The sequence below is a fragment of the Panthera onca genome, chromosome D3 (genome assembly GCF_046562875.1).
Source record: "Panthera onca isolate mPanOnc1 chromosome D3, mPanOnc1 haplotype 2, whole genome shotgun sequence".
Classification (NCBI taxonomy): Eukaryota; Metazoa; Chordata; class Mammalia; order Carnivora; family Felidae; genus Panthera; species Panthera onca.
The window spans coordinates 744,322-760,577 of record NC_138350.1 but is presented as its reverse complement, the minus strand read 5'-3'; the positions used below and the strand labels follow the sequence as shown (position 1 = coordinate 760,577).

General features: G+C 61.6%; 1 protein-coding gene across 3 annotated transcripts in view; it reads right to left on the bottom strand.

Annotated features, from left to right (window-relative positions):
• GALNT9 (polypeptide N-acetylgalactosaminyltransferase 9) overlaps positions 1-16,256 on the bottom strand; it is a 107,504-nt gene that overhangs the window by 79,145 nt on the left and 12,103 nt on the right. Inside the window, exon 1 of one of the 3 annotated variants that reach the window (XM_078435978.2) lies at positions 6,569-6,840. The exons of 1 other annotated variant lie outside the window; for it this stretch is intronic. In XM_078435978.2, the coding sequence (XP_078292104.1) occupies positions 6,569-6,809 (241 nt within the window). In that variant the 5' untranslated portion in view covers positions 6,810-6,840. Of the gene's footprint in view, positions 1-6,568; positions 6,841-16,256 lie in introns of those variants that run through there. One more of the 3 variants, XM_078435977.2, reaches the window with a different exon arrangement.

The following is a 16,256-nucleotide window of genomic DNA, read 5'->3' as shown; positions in this document are numbered from 1 at the left end:
GGCCTCTCCTCCCCGTCGTGCCTCTCTGCCTCCTACAAGGACACCCTTGTCCTTATAGGTCCCTGGACCGGGGCCCGCCCTGCTCCAGCGTGACCTCAGCTGAACTGAGCACCTCAGCAAAGACGCTGTCTCCACAGAAGGCCCCATTCCGAGGGTCCGGGTGGATGTGACCTTGGGGCGTGACTCAGCCCAGCGCCCTGTCCACCCGCCCACTCTGCATCGCACTGCCTTTTGATGGCGCTCACCCGTGCCTGAACTGTTCCTCGTCAGCCTTCCTCCCTGGGGCACCTGCGTCCCAATCGCTTACGTCTCCTGACTTGGCATCAGGAGCATAGCAGGTGCTCACTAAACACGAGGGGAATGAACAGCCACATGGGTAACTGAGTCTGCCTTCACGCAAGGAGGGGGACCCTCGGCTTGGAGAGGCTTCTCTACACACGGCCTCTGTGGCCTCCAGCCTGCGGGCGGACGTCACGGGACCGTCCCGGGAAGGGTCTGCAGTGGCCCGCGGCGTGAGAGTCCTGCTGCCGGCCAGCACTGCCTCCTGAAGACAGGCCGCGGTCGGACGCGGGGCCACACTGAGGTCATGCAGCTGCGAGTGCCTTTCAAACAACCGGGGAAATGAGTCTCTCCTTTCTGGGAATGGCAGTTAGACGGCAATTAGACGTGCTGGGTGGTTGGGAGACCATCTCGGTCCTGGCGATCCTGGACGGAGTTCTGGGAATGGAAATCCCGCTGGGATAGAGCTGCCAGGGACCCCTCTCGCTGCCCTCCTCTGGCTCCCGGCCGCTTTCCCTTCCAGGGTGTCTGGACCCTGTGGGAGCAGGAGCCTGGTCCTAAGACGTGGATCCCGCCCTGGAATGCCTCCAGGGGGATGTGGAAACATACAGAGACTTATTTCTGTCGAGTTTCCAGCGAATGAAGGATAAACTGTCTTTTCAGAAAGCAGGGCCTTTGAAATATGCAGATTTCGGAGCTGAATTGTAAATGCAATCACTTAGCCCCGCACCTCCTGAGCGGGGATCATCACCAGCATGAATTATTCCTAGCAGCGCGGCTGCGGGGTCTCCGTATGGAGCCAGGCCTGGTGAGGTCCACGTTTATCACGGGATGGAGCGTCCCCGCGTCTCATTCCCCCAGACACAAAGGGCCAGGTCTGCCTGGAGCTCAGTCCTGTGTCCAGGAAGCGGCCTCGGCTGTCCTGACTCATCGGTGGCTGGACGGGGACCAGGGCCGGCCCAGCAGGCTGAGATGCACAGGCAGAGGGGAGGGAAGAAAGCAAAACCAAGTGCTGTTCACCTGCTCAGAGTGATGAAAGGTAACCACAGGCTGCTGTCAGCACTGTGCCCACGGCAGCTGGGAGGCGGGAAAGACGGTTCCCACCATACAGCCGCAGCCCCGTCCCGGCGTCCCGAGCGTCCTGCGTGAGGCTGGGCTCCAGCTGGGAGCGCTAGGGGCAAAAGGCCAGCCGATTACACGCTGCTGCCCTGCCAGGACCCTCGATCGCATCCCAGACAAGCTACAGCTGTCTTCCCGGCCGCGGCCACTCGGACAGCTGAGGCCAGCGGTGCAGGACGTCACAGCTCACAAAGCAGGTTCGGGAGGAGGAGGCCGGGCAAACACAAGCTAGGAAGGTGCCTGGAACCAGCGGGAAGCCATCTGGGGAACTAAAACTCACCACGAACAGGAAAGCTTTCTGTGGAATGCACGCCCCCTAACAAGTGGAATGTCCTGGAACGTTTCCAGCCCGGACCTGCCTATGTGCACAGAAGAGCCCGGAACCCCTCCCGAGAAACACAGGGCTCTCAGGGCGGCTGTGCTGGGGGCGAGGGGCGAGGGGTGTCCGGGGGGGACAGCCAGACACTGGGCGCTCTCCCCAGACCCCAGCCACCCCCTTCTCCGCACCCTCTTCTGTGGGCTCTTGCCATCCGATCCACTCATCCTTTTGTGACGCAAACAGTAGGGGGGCGGGGGGGGGGGGGGTGAGACCATCAGGGGCCTCACGTGGCTTCTGTTCTAGCAGAGCCTCTGAAACCCTGAGCCGGGCCTCCGAGGGGCAGAGAGCACGTTCTGACCACTCACCATTCAGAGCAGGTGGGGAATCTTCGGAGAGCCTCCCCAAATTCAGCCTCTCGGCCGTGATATCTGCCGATCGCTAAGGCAGACGCCACGGTGGAAGACGGGCACACCTCTGTGCGTGTGTCATCTGCAGCCACAGGCCCAGGGCAAACGTTGGGTAAAAATCCAGCATCACCACCTCACCCCCACCCCCACAGCCTCTGTGCAGCTCAACTAGGGTTTTAGTATTAAAACGCAGCGTGGGGCGCCTGGGTGGCTCAGGGGGTTAAGCGTCCAACTTCGGCTCAGGTCATGATCTCGCGGTCCGTGAGTTCGAGCCCCGGGTCGGACTCTGTGCTGACAGCTCGGAGCCTGGAGCCTGCTTCCGATTCTGTGTCTCCCTCTCTCTCTGCCTCTGCCCCCTCATGCGCTCTCTCTCTCTCTCTCTCTCAAAAATAAACATTAAAAAAAAGATTTAAAAAAACCTCAGTGCTCTCAGATTGTCAGTAGGATTTTTGCCTCCTGATCAGAAATCTGGGACCCCGCTGCAGTGGGCATGTGCCCCTTAGCCCCTGACCACCCGCTTCCCCTCGGGACACAGTCTGCCACAGACCAGGCTTCCCAAGGCACAGCCACAGTCCTGGAAGGACCCACAATCCAGACAGGATTTGGGGGAAAAGAAGGACATAGGGTTGAATGACACCGACTCCCGCCGTGAGACAGATTCCCTTTTCCAGACGGTCTGGATCACCCGTCTCTCCAAGGAGAGAGTCTTGGTTTCGTGCTAATATGTCCCTGCACGTGTCTTTCACTTGAGAATCTCCCGTTTCAGGAAGAGAGAGCGGGCTTGGGCTCAGAGCCCCGTGGACGTCACGGCCTGCACGGTCTCGTCATCGTCGCTTGGTCCCCTCTGCTTGTGGGTGTGGTGCTGATGTGCACCTGTGTTTTTAAACACATTTACTTTATGCAAAACCAATGAATGGTTTACAGGAAGGTCCGCTCACTTGCTCATTCCACAAACGTCTCCACAGCACTAGGTACACACACAATGCGGCCGGAGACCCCGGGTGTTAGAGCCGCGGGCAAAACAGACAAAATCCCTCAGATGAGTTGGGGCCAGCGTCATCCACAAATACGGTGTAGACAGAGCCGGTCACGCGTGCGTTGCTGGAGCTCGAGAGGGAGCAGCGTGGAAACCATCTCTTCCCCAGACGAGCGCGAGCGGCCCGGGGCGCGGGCAGAGCTGGCCGGACTCTCTGGTGGGCTCTCGTGTGCCGTCCGCACAGTGGGCCCACGCTTTGACCCCTGACTGCAGGGTTTGGGCGGCAGTGGGTCGGGGTGGAGGGACTGACGCGTGCACTCTGCACGTTAGAAAGTACCTCCCTCTAAAGCAGCCGGCCCCCCACAGCTGGCAGCTCCCCGCCCGGCCCAGCTCCGCCCAGAACCGTGGCCCCAAGGGTCGGAAGATCGCGTCTGGGGGCAGGAAGGAGCAGGGCAGCTGGGTGGTGGGTGGTGGGTGGCCTCCCCTGTGCAGGGAGGAGGCCTGGCCTCGCTGCACACGAGGTCTGAGGTCTGCTGGCAGGTGACTGCCTTCACCTGGGTCACGCCCACGACAACAGAGACAGAGCCGCCCGATGTGGCAGGAGCTCGGGAGAATTCTCCTGCCCTTCCCATCCCCCAGGGGCTGGCTTGCAGACCAGGCGGCCGACTGGGGACATCTCCCTCCCTCTTGCCACCAAGCTTAGAGGCTCCCAGACACCGCGTTCATGAGACTCCCTGTGCCGGTCGTACCCACAGAACCATGGATGTGATTTAAGATATCCAGAAGGATGATTTCTGGCTATACGCATTTTTTTTCTTGCCTTGAGCACTGAATTTAGAAGCAACTCGCATGCACATACAGGATGTGACTACATTGCATTTCCTTAAAGAATATTTTCTCCCAGGTCCTGTGAATTTGGATCTATGTACACCATTTGTTAGGTCTTTGCTGAGGTCCACAGGACATCCTGAGTAAAGGTCACCAGAGCGGCTGAAGAAAGGGTGTGGGAAGAATGTCCTGCCTCCCGGCCCCACTCCTGGGACACCCCTTCCTTCCCACCAGCCCCTCTGAGCCAGGAGAGGCGTCTCCAGGAGGCAGTCAGGGCAGAGGAAATATAAGTGATACGTCATTTTCTTTGGATTCCTTCCTCTCCTTTCCACACTCGGTGGAGACTCCCAGGAATTATTTCCTCTACATTTCCTGAATCTGAAGCGGACAGGCAGCCATGGGGGGCACCGCCCCTGCCCCCTGTGTTCTTCAGTGTCCTTTCACACGGGGAGTCGGGAGTCGGTACCCGTTTGGAGGGCTAAGCACTGCTTTCAAATGGCTTCTCGTGAGCAAATGTCAACCCTGTAGCGGCCCCTCCTCAGGGACCAGCCTGGGATGAGGGAAGCACTGTCTGTCTCGTCATTTCCAGGAACAAATACTGAGTGACTCCTGGGTGGGACACCTTGTGGGGTACACGGCCTCGAAGTGGGGTGTAAGACCCTCATCAGAGGAGAGCAGGGAGGGGAGACAGGGAGAGAAAGAGACAGACAAGGACATAGAGACTGTGACAGAGAGAGACAAAGAGAGGGAGGGAGAGGGAGAGGGAGACACAAGGAGAGAGAGAGGGAGAGAGACAGAGACACAGAGACAGACAGACAGAGACGGAGAGAGGGAGGCAGACAGAGAGAGAGCCGGTGGCACATTTGGAGAAAGAGGTGGGTGAAGAGTGGAGGAAGGGGAGAGGGGAACTGGGGACACGGGGGAGGCCGGGGTCAGCAAGGGGGTGACACTCGCATTCCCGAACCACTCCCCTTGTCCCGCTAGCGTCGGGAAGGTCAGTCAGAGGTCCTGGGCTTCTCCGCCACCGAGAACCCTGGCTTCTTCTCACCTTGAAGGGCGAGGTGAGAACAGCCCACGGTGCTGAGCCGGCCGTCGCGATGTTACACAACCCGACGTGCTGCCAATGTTTTTATATAATCCTCCGGCTCTCCCCATAAAACAGACCATAACTCCCTGGCAAATACACTTCAGTAAAGCTACGTGCTGTCACGGGGCACGGCTCTTCCGGAGGATGAATCACAACATCGGAACGGCAGTGGCAGTTGGACTAAACTTTTCTCCCCTCGTGGCTGCGGCTCGGTGGGAGAGATCAGAAAAGCCACACGGCTCACTCGCGAAAGGCACCTCTGGGGGAGAGCCACGGGTCCTGGGGGGGGCGGCGAGGGGGCACTTGGGAGGCCGGAAGGATGCTTGGCTGCCTCCCAGAAAGCGAGGGAGGCTGCGGACGGTCCCCTCATCCCAGCTGTCACCGAGCCCCTGGGTTGCGGGATGCGCTCCCGAAGGAAAGGCCGAGAAGCACCCCCCCACCCCCCCCGCGGGCAGGGAGCCGGGGCAGACCCCCGGCGGTGCGGGCCCGACACCTCCACCCAGAGCCTGCTGCCGATGCCTCCCGACCAGGCTGGCGGAGCTGCTGGTTCACTTGCAGGACAGCACAGAACAGGCAGAAAAAGCCCACTAATGAGGCAAACACACAAACTTCTGTCCTTCCTCCTCGTACCTCAGCACAGAGACCGACCAGGGACCAGCACCCACTGTATTCGGCCCGCTGCCGCCCAAGGTGGAAAACACCCATTCCTCCCAGCTGCGGCCACCGGCCCTGACCCTCAGTCACACTGACCCTCAGTCGCACTGACGCTGGGCTTGCTGACGAAGAGCCCAAGGACTGTGGGCTCCCACGCGCCGCGGCCCAGGGTCCGTCTAGGTGACTGACACCTGCCAAGCCCCTGCTGCTCCCCTGACTCAATCTGTCCGCGAGGCGCCAGCCCCCGGCCTCATGCTTGTCCCACAGCAGCACTATCTGGAGGGAGCCCCAGGCGTCCCCAGGACGGGAGGCTGGACGGGCCCGGGGTCATAGGGAGGCACCTCTCCCCACCGGCGTCAAGGAACGCCACGCCGGCAACCGCCGAAGGGCAGCACCACCCTCCCTCCAGTGCCCGCGTCTTCCAGGAGCGAGAGGGGTGACGGCAGGCGAGGGCCCCCCGCCCCCACAGCTGCTGGAAAAGCAGAACCTGCCCCTCACCCTCCGACCTGGGCACTGCCTGCTCTTGAAGCAAGTCGTACAGCTTCATTAGAAGTTCTCTCAAGTTCTCTCAGGGAGTAAGTTGGAGACGTCACATGTGGGCTGATGGGGAGGGCTCTCAAGCGTCCACTGGGTGCGTGCGTGAATGAGTGGTCACCCGGGCCACCGCTCTCTGCTAAGGGAGCCCTTCTCCTCCTCATCCGCCTCCTACCCAGCCTCCTCCAGAAGCAGCACGGAAGGAGTTTGACCCCGGCCCCTGTGGGGCCATCAGGCCCCTGGGGTCGGTGTGGGCTCCAGTGGCCGGGACGCGGTGCGGTGTGCAGAGAACTGGGGACAATTCCCCGCCCTCCGGCCCCCCTGTCCAGCCCCTCTGCCCCGAGACGGACGCTGCCCGGGCTCACCATTCAGCTGGTTGTAGACCACCTCCTCCAGGTGGTCCAGACGCTCCAGGATGGCCTCGCGGTCGGCGAGCGCGCCCGCCTTGGCGTGCCGGCCGCGCACCCGGCGGTCGGCGCTGCGCACAGTCTGCACCAGCCCCTCGGAGCGGTCCTGCAGGCGGCAGTACACGGAGAAGACGATGATGCCCACGAACACCAGGATGTTGACCGTCAGCAAAGTTTTGATCTTCCTGGCCACCGCCATGAGCGCGGCTGGAAGCTGGGGGCGGCGGGCCCAGCGGCCGCAGGAGCCTCCGCCTGGCCCGCCGCTTCGGGGACCATGAGCCAGCCCGGCTGACCGCGGGGCCGCGGGGGGGGGGTGGGGGGGGGTGCTGTGGGGGGGGGGCTGCGGGCGCGGCGGGGGAAGGGCGCGGGCGGCCCGGGGGGGTGGGGGGGAGTGCTGCGGCAGGGGGGCCGGGGGCTGTAGGCCGGGGGAACGGGGTGGTTGGGGGGGGAGGCCCGGGGCTGCGGGCGGGGCGGGGGGCTGTAGCGGGGGGGGGGGGGGGGGGGGGGCTGCGGGCCGGGGGGCTGCGGGCTGACTGCGCGCTCTGCCGCCCGCGCCCGGGAGCTGTCCCTTCAGCACCACCCGCGCCCGCTCAGCGCGCCCGGCCGCCGCCGCCCGGGGTCCCCGCGCGCAGGGGCTGCCCGGGGCCGCGCGCGCAGGGGGCAGCCGGCATCGTCCGCAGAGGGGCGCGGCCCCGGCCCTGGGGCGGTGGGGGGAGGAGGGGGGCGCGGCGGGCGGGAGACGCGAGGGAGGCGCGGGCCGGGCGGGCGCTCCGGCGGCCGTGCGGCTCCTGCCCGCCCCGCAGCCACGGCGCCGGTGCGGAGTGACGCGGCCGCCCAGCTCATCAGCATGCACGCGGGGCCTCCGCGCCCGCCCCCCGCCGGGACCGCCCCCCCCGCCGGGACCGCCCCCGGCCACCTCGCGGGGCGCAGGGTCCCGGACGAGCTCCCGCTGCCCGGAGCGGGCCGGCCTGGCGGGCGGGGCGGGGCGGGGCCGCGCGCTCTGGACGCCCGCACCAAGGGCAGCGCGGACGCGGTGGGGGGGGGGGGGGGGGCGGTTGCTGCGCGCGGACCCTCCTTCCCAGAGCCCTCGCCCCAGACTCAAAACCTCAAACTTGACCCGAGGAAGAGGGGCCTTGGGGAATGCCTGGTCAAGGCCGTGATGTCTGCGTGCACGGGCCTGGGGTGGGGGTGGGAGGTGCCTTTGTAGGGAGGAGGGCGGGCGGCAGGGTCAGAGCCACCTGCTTGGTCTCCCCGGTTCCCTAGGCCAAACTGAATCAACTCCGGGCCTCCTTCCCCTCCCCCTCTGTGGCGCTAAGGGCTGGGAGGAGGAGAGTTAAAGCACCGCGGGACCGAGCCTGAGATTCAGCGGGACCCGGGGCACCCACCGGGCTGAACCTGGAAACCCACCAGGAACAGAAAAAAGGCGCAGATCCCTAGGCGTCAGGTTCTCCGGGTCCCGGTGCCCAGACCTCAGGGGAGAGCAAACCTGGCTGCCCCCACCTCACATCTAGCCCCACACCCGCATTTTTACAGACAAGACAGCTGGACCATGACAGGCAAAGACACGCCCCCCCAGGGAACTTGTGAGCACCCCCAGGCAGAGGTTCCTGTCTGCTCCACGCGCGTCCTGCTGCTCAGTAGGTATTCGTTGAATGGATAAATGATGGAACATTTATTAAGAGCTAACTTGGTGCTGGGTCCCCAATATACACAGATGGGTAAGACAGGACACGGGGCTTCAGAGAGCTCTGGCTGTGTGTGTACACGTGTCTGTGTGCCTGTGTGTGCATTTGTGTGTGTCCGTGTGTTTGTTCATGTGCCTGTGCATTTGTGTCTCTATGTGTGTCCGTGTGCATTTGCAGTTGTGTGTCCGTGTGTGTGTCCGTGTGTGTGTGCATTTGTGCGTGTTCATGTGCGTGTGCATTTCTGTGTCTCTGTGTGTGTCCATGTGCATTTGTGTGCGTCTCTGTGTGTGTCCGTGGAGAATGTCTGTGTGTGCACTTGTGTGCATTCTGTGTCTCTGTGTGTCAGGGGACATTACGGTTTTCTGGCTCTTGGTCCGGAAAGAGCTCCCTGAAGCCCCGTGTCCTGTCTTACTCTCTTCTCCAACGCATATTTCTTGACCTCAGGCAGGCCAGCCTACCCAGCTTGGACATTTTGTGCCTCCTGGTAGAATCTGGTGAGAGTGAAAACACCCATTTCTCCTTGTCCTCATCAAAACTATCTTTTCTTCCTCAGGACATTTGTCTCAAGAAAGTCAGAGGACCACCATCAGGAAAGAGCCGCTCCTGGGCCTTGCAGCCAGCTGTCTACGGGGTGTTTACCGTATAAATCAGTTGTTCTGAGAGGAGCCTGAGAATTCAGTTTTTAATCATCACTCCAGGAGAGTCTTACGATGCAGCAGGTTTGATAAACACTGGTCTGTTTTTGATAAATAGCCAATCTCATGTCCCTTCTTAGGAAATACTGTATTTTTCTGTTTATAAAATGCCATGTTGTAAGATGTTCCCCAATTTTACAAGGATAGCTTTCAGAATAATAATACAAAAAGCTAACATTTACACCGTGGTAAGATTTTTCCCAGGCACTCTTCTGGTTCCTTTATGGCTGTTAACAGATTAAGACAGACAGCAACCACATTACCACGTAAGCTGGTATCGTCTAATTTTACATATGTAGAAACTGAGTCACCAAGAGGGCCAGTGCCTCGCCCAAGGTCACATGGATGGCAAAGAATTTCTGGGATTCAAGCCCAGACAATTTGGCTCCAGAATCAGATTTATCAGCCTCTGTCGCTCAAGAAAAAAAATCAAGTACTTTTCATTATATGTTTATTGAAAGTGATGTTAAAGTGGTTTTGCCGGAGAAAACATTATTTTGTTCATGTAAATACATTGTACTGCGTTCTGAAATTTATCAGGAAAGGGTACATCCAAACTATGTATCAGTATTTGGCTAAATATTTCATTTGAGATACAAGCACGTTGAAGATGTGGGGTACGCTGCAGAGAGGGGGTGCATCCGATCCGACAGCCGGCAAACCACGTCTGACGTGCAGTCACACCGAATGCTCACCAGGAGGAGTGCCACAATAACGTGGGTGGGAGGCAGTGACCGTGGAAGAAGCAAAGCCACCCCGGGGCAGCCGTGCTTGAGAATGCACACGTGCACACTGCCCACGCACCCCTCCCTCCGCCACAAAGCCTCAGCCTCCAGGGGTGTCCCTGGACAGACAGACAGCCCTCCAGGAGCCCTGAGCGGGTCTGAGGGCCAGAGTGCCCTTTGCCGGTACAGAACAAGCCCACCGGGTCTCACAGGTGTCCTGTGGGACGGCGTCGACGGGTCCTGGGGGAGTGGTGCGAACCAGACCTTGAGGGGACACTGTTGGCACAGGCGACAGGAAGACGGGGGCCGTGGAACGTAAACTAACACCAGTTTAGGGAAATGCCAGGCTCTTTAACGTCAAAGAAGTCACACTGTGCCGAGAGCTCAGCCTTGAGAGAGCACTCAGATCTGAACAGAATTCCCTCCGAGCTGGGCCACAAGTTGGGTCCCAGACTGGGCTCCAAGCTGAAGTTCGGCACACCCCAAAGTGGGTCTCTCGCGTCTCACGGAGAGAAGGGCGTTTCTCTTTCGCAATCGAGCCTCTGTTTCCCGTCTCGCGCATCAGTCAGGACAGGCCGGGTTCTGCTGCGGTAACAAGCAATCCTCAAGTCTCACGTGCCGCGACGATGCGAGGCCACTTCTCACACACGCCACGTGTCCCCGACCAGACGCCGCGGGACCAGCCTTCTGAGAGCAGCTCGAATGTCCCGACGGCTGTGACGAAGAGCGAGGGAGAGCCTAGGAGGGCCTCGTACTGGCCGTTAAGTGCCCAGCCTAGACGTGGCACCTGCCACTTCCACTCTCACGTACCGGCTGGAAAGTATCACGCAAACTCCGCAGGCAGAACAGCGGGGGTAGGAGTGGACTTCCGTGTACTTTGGTGAAAACGCCATCATCTGCACGGCAACCCTCCAACCAATCAGGAGTTCGCTCCAAACTCACCCCGACTCCCAGATACCAGGCTGTGCAGGGAAGCAAGGCATGACCTTTATCACATCAGAATTCAGGGGCGCCTGGGGCGCTCAGTCGGACAAGCGTCCGACTCCGGCTCAGGTCATGATCTCGCGGTTCGTGGGTTCGAGCCCCGCGTCGGGCTCTGTGTTGACAGCTCAGGGCTTGCAGCCTGCTTGGGATTCTCTCTCCCTTTCTCTCTGCCCCTCCCCCTACTGTCTCTCTCCCTCTCTCTCTCTCTCTCTGTCTCTCAAAATAAATAAACTTAAAAAAAAATAGAATCTAATGCAACCATCGTATAGCAGAGAATCCGAATGCAAGCAAAGACTGTAGGGAACCCGGTTTCCACCAGATCACCGAGGAGCCGTGTTTCGGCCTCTGCCTCACATCCCTGAGCCAGGAACGGAGAGTCGAGACCCCGCGTGGCAGTTTCCTGCCCTGGTGGCAGTTTCTCTTTTGGGAGGCCCCGGCCGGACGCTGCGCCAGCACAGTTCTCGCTCAGAAACTGGCCTCTGGAAACCCCATTCACGGCTCGGACCCGCGCTGCAGACAAAGCAGTGGCCAATGATACCCAGAACCCCGGCTCTGATCCCCTCTTCCCTGACTCTGACATAGGCCACCAGTCTGACCTTAGTGGCCCCACAGAGTCAACAGAGATGCCTGTGGACTATTCGTCACCACAGACCCCCTGCCAGACGCCCCTGCGTGGCAGCCAGTGGCCCAGAGGCCACTACCTCTGCCGACGGGCATGTCAGTCCCGGGTGGGTGATGCGGTTCACGGCGTGCCAGACGTCAGGGAGGGCGATGGGCGTCCAAATCTGGAGGCCAGGCAGGTCCCAGCAGGTCAAGGGGAGGAGAGGTGGTGCCCGGATGAGAATGTGCTCCGGGGTGGGGGGGGGGGGGGGGAGGGGGAGTGTGCATGCGTGTGTGTGCATGTGTGTCTGGCGGTGGGGGGCGTGTGCAGGTGAGGTGGGGGCGTCTCAGGGACATCGCGAGATCAGCGGGGCACGGCCAGGATTGAATGGAGGCAGTGACGGCCCCGGGGCTGCCGTCCGCCCTCCCGGTTCTGCTGCTTGGAAGCAAACCTCCGGTCTGAAGGTGTCCCAAGCGCAGGACCCCCACCTGGTGGCACCAGACTGCCACCTGCACCTGACCGGGCGGCCACGTTTCCAGGCCACCTGACTTCGGGGACCGGGCAACGAAGGCATGGGCCCCGCCCCGTGTCTGGGGCCCAGGGAGGACCAGGACGGGAGGCCCCGTGCGGGGTCCCCGCTGCCGGCAGGCCGGGAAGTGGCACGACCTTGGGTCTGGGCCTCCTCAAAGGCAGCCGGCACCCCCGAAGGGCAGCACGTTAGGGACACGAAGTCACCAGCAGCGGCCGAGAGAGGGCTTTGATTTCCCTGTCTGCTGGAGGGGGAATTAGCTCAAAGCTCACAGAGAACATTTCGGCTGGACGCTCTGCCTTCTGTCAGAGGAAAAAATAGCCATCAAAATGGTTTTCATTTCCCTCGACTCTCAGGCCTGCCCTCCTTTGTCTGGGTCCCTTGACAGGTTTCCGATCACCCAGCAGGACCTGAAAATCCACTCCTCGTGGCTTCCGGGGACCGTGGCTCCCTGTGGGCTTACCGCCCAGACTTCGTGAGGCCCTGTCCGAGCCGACGGAGACCCCCACGCCCCCATCGGGCAGGCAGCGTCCGGGGCAGCCCCGCTCCTGTCTGGGGGCTTCTCGCTGGGCCGCCAGCCCCCGGACCCCCAGGACAGACGGCCCGGCCTGTCCCACGGCTAGCACGCGGGCGAAGCCTGACCGCCAGGCAGGTTCCTCCCCCCGGGGACGAGCCGGGCAGCTCTGGCCAGTGTCGGTGCCGCGGTCACAGCCGGAGGAAGTGGCCTCAGAACAATCGCAGAATAAGATCTCCATATTTTAGCTCTATTGGGTGTAATAACGATCGTAGGTGTTTAAGAGGTAGGGCGTGACAACGTGATACGTCTTGGACGGATCCCGGCAACGGCACCCATTCCCCGCGTAGTCACCTCTCTGTGCGTGCAGGAGAATAAGGGAGGTGGCCCTCAGCGGATTTCAAGTTCACAATGCAGTCCCGGTCCCTGCGGTCCCCGTGCCGGAGGTGGGACCCCCAGAACTCACCCACAGCTGGACGTGTGCCCCTTGACCCGCCTCTCCCTGGCCCCGGCCCCCAGCCCCTGGCCCCCCGCCGCCCTCCTCTGCCTCCGCGAGCTCGGCTTTTTCAGATTTCACATATGAGGCCGCGCGGTCCTGGTCCTCCGGGCTTAGTCCACGGAGTGTAACGTCGCTCAAGGTTGTCCGTGGTGTGGCAAACGGCACAAGTCCCCTCTTTCTAGAAGTTGAGTAATATTCCATCGCGGACCTGAAGGCACAGCCCCCACGTTCTCTTCAACACGGTTCTATTTTGTAAACTGTGTATAAACACACAGACGCTGCTCCGAAAGCACATGTCTGCTTGCTCCCCACAGCAACCCCAGGGGAGTGCGGCCGGGGGGCGGCCGTGGCTCCCCTTCTTGCGGGGGCTGTCTGGGGCGGCCACCCCTCCTTCAGCCTCACTGCAGGGTCCGGGCTCGGGCTGGCACCGGGCGGGGGCCTGTCAGACCTGCTCTGCGCGGAGCTGCAACCCTGGAGTTGTTGGCCGTGAGGTCAACGTTACTGAATCAACAGTGTAGATTTGAAAGGTGTCTCCAGGGGCGTCTGGGGGGCTCGGTCGGTGGGGCGTCCGACTTCGGCTCAGGTCGTGATCTCGCGGTCCGTGGGTTCGAGCCCCGCGTCGGGCTCTGTGCTGACCGCTCGGAGCCTGGAGCCTGTTTCGGATTCTGTGTCTCCCTCTCTCTGACCCTCCCCCACGCTCATTCTGTCTCTCTCTCTCAAAAAAAAAGAAATAAACATTGAAAAAAAGTTTTTAATTGATGAAAATTGATGCGACCAGAAGCTAATAGGAATCTAATCCTGGTTTTTCCCCTAAGAGCTACGATTTAGTATCCACTGCTCCAGGATTCGCAGTGACTTTATAGAGCATGGCTATCTCTGCCCCCGACACAGAGGGGCGGATTGCAAGGACATCATTTCAGCCCCTGGATCCAGCTGTGCCTGAAGCTCTGGGTCCTCATACAATCCCCACTACGTAAATCAATGCATTTTCTGTTTTGGTTAAGCTTGTGGGCTGGGTCCCTGCTGCTTGCTAACAGAATCTTCCACAATAGCACAAAACCCCAGTTGTACCAGGAGATGGCTTCTTCGTCCTCAGGCGTGGTCTCCTCCGGAATCACAGAAGGACTTTTACTTCCCAGGGACTCGACGCTCGGGAACTGAGAGCGGCAGGAGGGGGTGCTCGAGACCCAGGCCACCCCCCACCCCCTGCAGTGGAGGTCCCTCTCCGACTCTGGTGTTTCGTTGACCTCCCCAGAGACAGGCCACAAAGCAAAGCCGTCTCGAAGAGAGATTTATGGCGGTCGTTGGGACACACGAGAGGGCTTGCAGGCAAGGCGCCCCCACCGCCGCCTTTCCATTTTATTTAGTATGAAGGAGCAAGCTGTTCCCAAACCACATTTACACATTCCTCGTAAATCAGACGTCGTGCAGCGCCTTCTGGGACGGCACAGGGGCGGCCGTGCTCCTGGCTGTCCTCTCCTGCGGGAACCGTCAGCCCCCACTCCCCCCGCCCCGAGAACCCGGCTGGGGAGACCCGCTCCAGAGTGCGGGGTCGACTCACACTCTGCGACGTGTCCCAGCACCAGCCGGGGGCCCCCGTGAGCCTGTGACAGTAGATGAAGGGATACCCCAGCTCCTCCAGGGCTGAGACCCCCCCCACCTGCTCAGCGCCCTGCCCGACACAGAAACTGCGGGCGCCCCGGCCTTCACCCGCGGCTCCTGGGTGCCTCCGAGGGGCAGCTCCCCGGTTCTTGCACAACTCGCCCCTGCTTACGACCAGCTCGGATGTCACGGCCCCCAAGCCCCCCACGCCCCGGCCGAGCCCCCACATCCCGCCGTGCGTGAGGGTCCTCAGCTCGGGAAGGCGGGGCTCCTGTTCTCACTTCTGTGCCTCCCGTTCACGCCCGGCCTCCGAGGGCAGGGGGTGCTGCCTGCACCTGGGGGGGCCGCCGTGATGTGTTGGGACCTGCCAAGGCGGTCCCGTGTCCCAGGCTCTGCCCGAGGGGACGGTGCCGCGGTGAGCCTCTGACCGGGCGGGCCCTCGGGCCAGCGGCGCAGTTTCCCATCAGCACACAAGGACGACAGCGCACTGGCTTCGCGGCAGCGGGGACCCGGCAGGTCAGCAGGCAGGCGAGGAGAACCGTCTGCAGGTGCCGCCTGGTCTGCGCCCCTGCCGGGGGTGAGGCCTTCGGGGCAGACGGGCACCACGGGCACGCCGGTTTAAACAAACCATCCCGAATAACCTGCAACAGCCTCGTTTTCAAAAATAAATCTGAGCCGGCGTCAAGGTCTCTGGGGCCGGAAGCGTGGGCTCCTCAGATCCCGTGAGCTCTGGCCTGGGCCTGTGCCAACCTCACGACTATATAATTTAATCTAATTGATCAATTAAATCCAAATAATTTTTAAACAAGCTGTAATAACAGTTATATAATTTCAGCACTACATATAATTTTCTTAACGACTTCACCAAAGGAAATTGCTCGCGGGGATTTGCCGTCTGCCTGGCGGAGACTGTCATCTTTGAGGCGCGAGGGGCCTTGGAAGCAGCCTGGCCTCGGCGCTCAGGGCCCGGGCAGAGGAGGCAGCTCCCTGGAGGTCTGATTCGGGGGCCCCTCTGGGTCAGGTCTCAGCGTCAACGTTCGGACGGGTTCGTCACCCGGCCTCGCGGGGATCTTGGGGTTCTTCCCGGCTGCTCTGGTGCATTCCGCATCAGCCGTCTATCGCCCAGCTCTGCCGGGTAACGAACAACCCCCAGAGCCCAGAGGCCTGCCCGGCACGTCTCCACCTGCTCGCTGGTTGGCCGGTCGGCTCCTCTGGACTTGGCTGAGCCTACGGCGGATCTGCGGTCAGCCGTGGGCGCCGTGCGCGTCGGGGGCGCCGGTCCGGTGCTCGCGGTGAGCACAGGCCGCTCCAAGCTCTGTCTGCACAGAGGCTCCCGCCTGAGGAGTCGCACCTCAGAGTGCGGGAGCCCGACGTGCCGGCCATGAGGCCCCGAGCGCAGGACCCACTCCTCCGCCACGAGACAGCGGCCCAGCCGGTGGACTCTGATCCGGAAGAAGGCGGGCAGACACGGGACTTCCCGGGAAGGCACGAGCCGGACAGAGGGCCGGAAAGCACCAGGCGGGGACAGAGCCAGAAGTGTCCGGGGCCTGAGCTGTCGAGGCGGGTGCACCGCAGGGCGTCCCTCCCGCTGAGTGAGCGTCACCTTCTCGGGCTCCAGGTGCTCTGCGCGCGAGCCAGACCCCGCGGGGACAAGGCTGGCGGCTGCACGTTGGAGGGCGGGGACAGTGTCTGACCCATCCTCCAAGACCGCACACCTTGGGAAGCCATGACCCCAGAAGAAGGCAGAATGTTGTGGTCAGAGACAGAGACAGAGAGGGAGACAGAGAGAGAGAGAGAGGGAGACAGAGACAG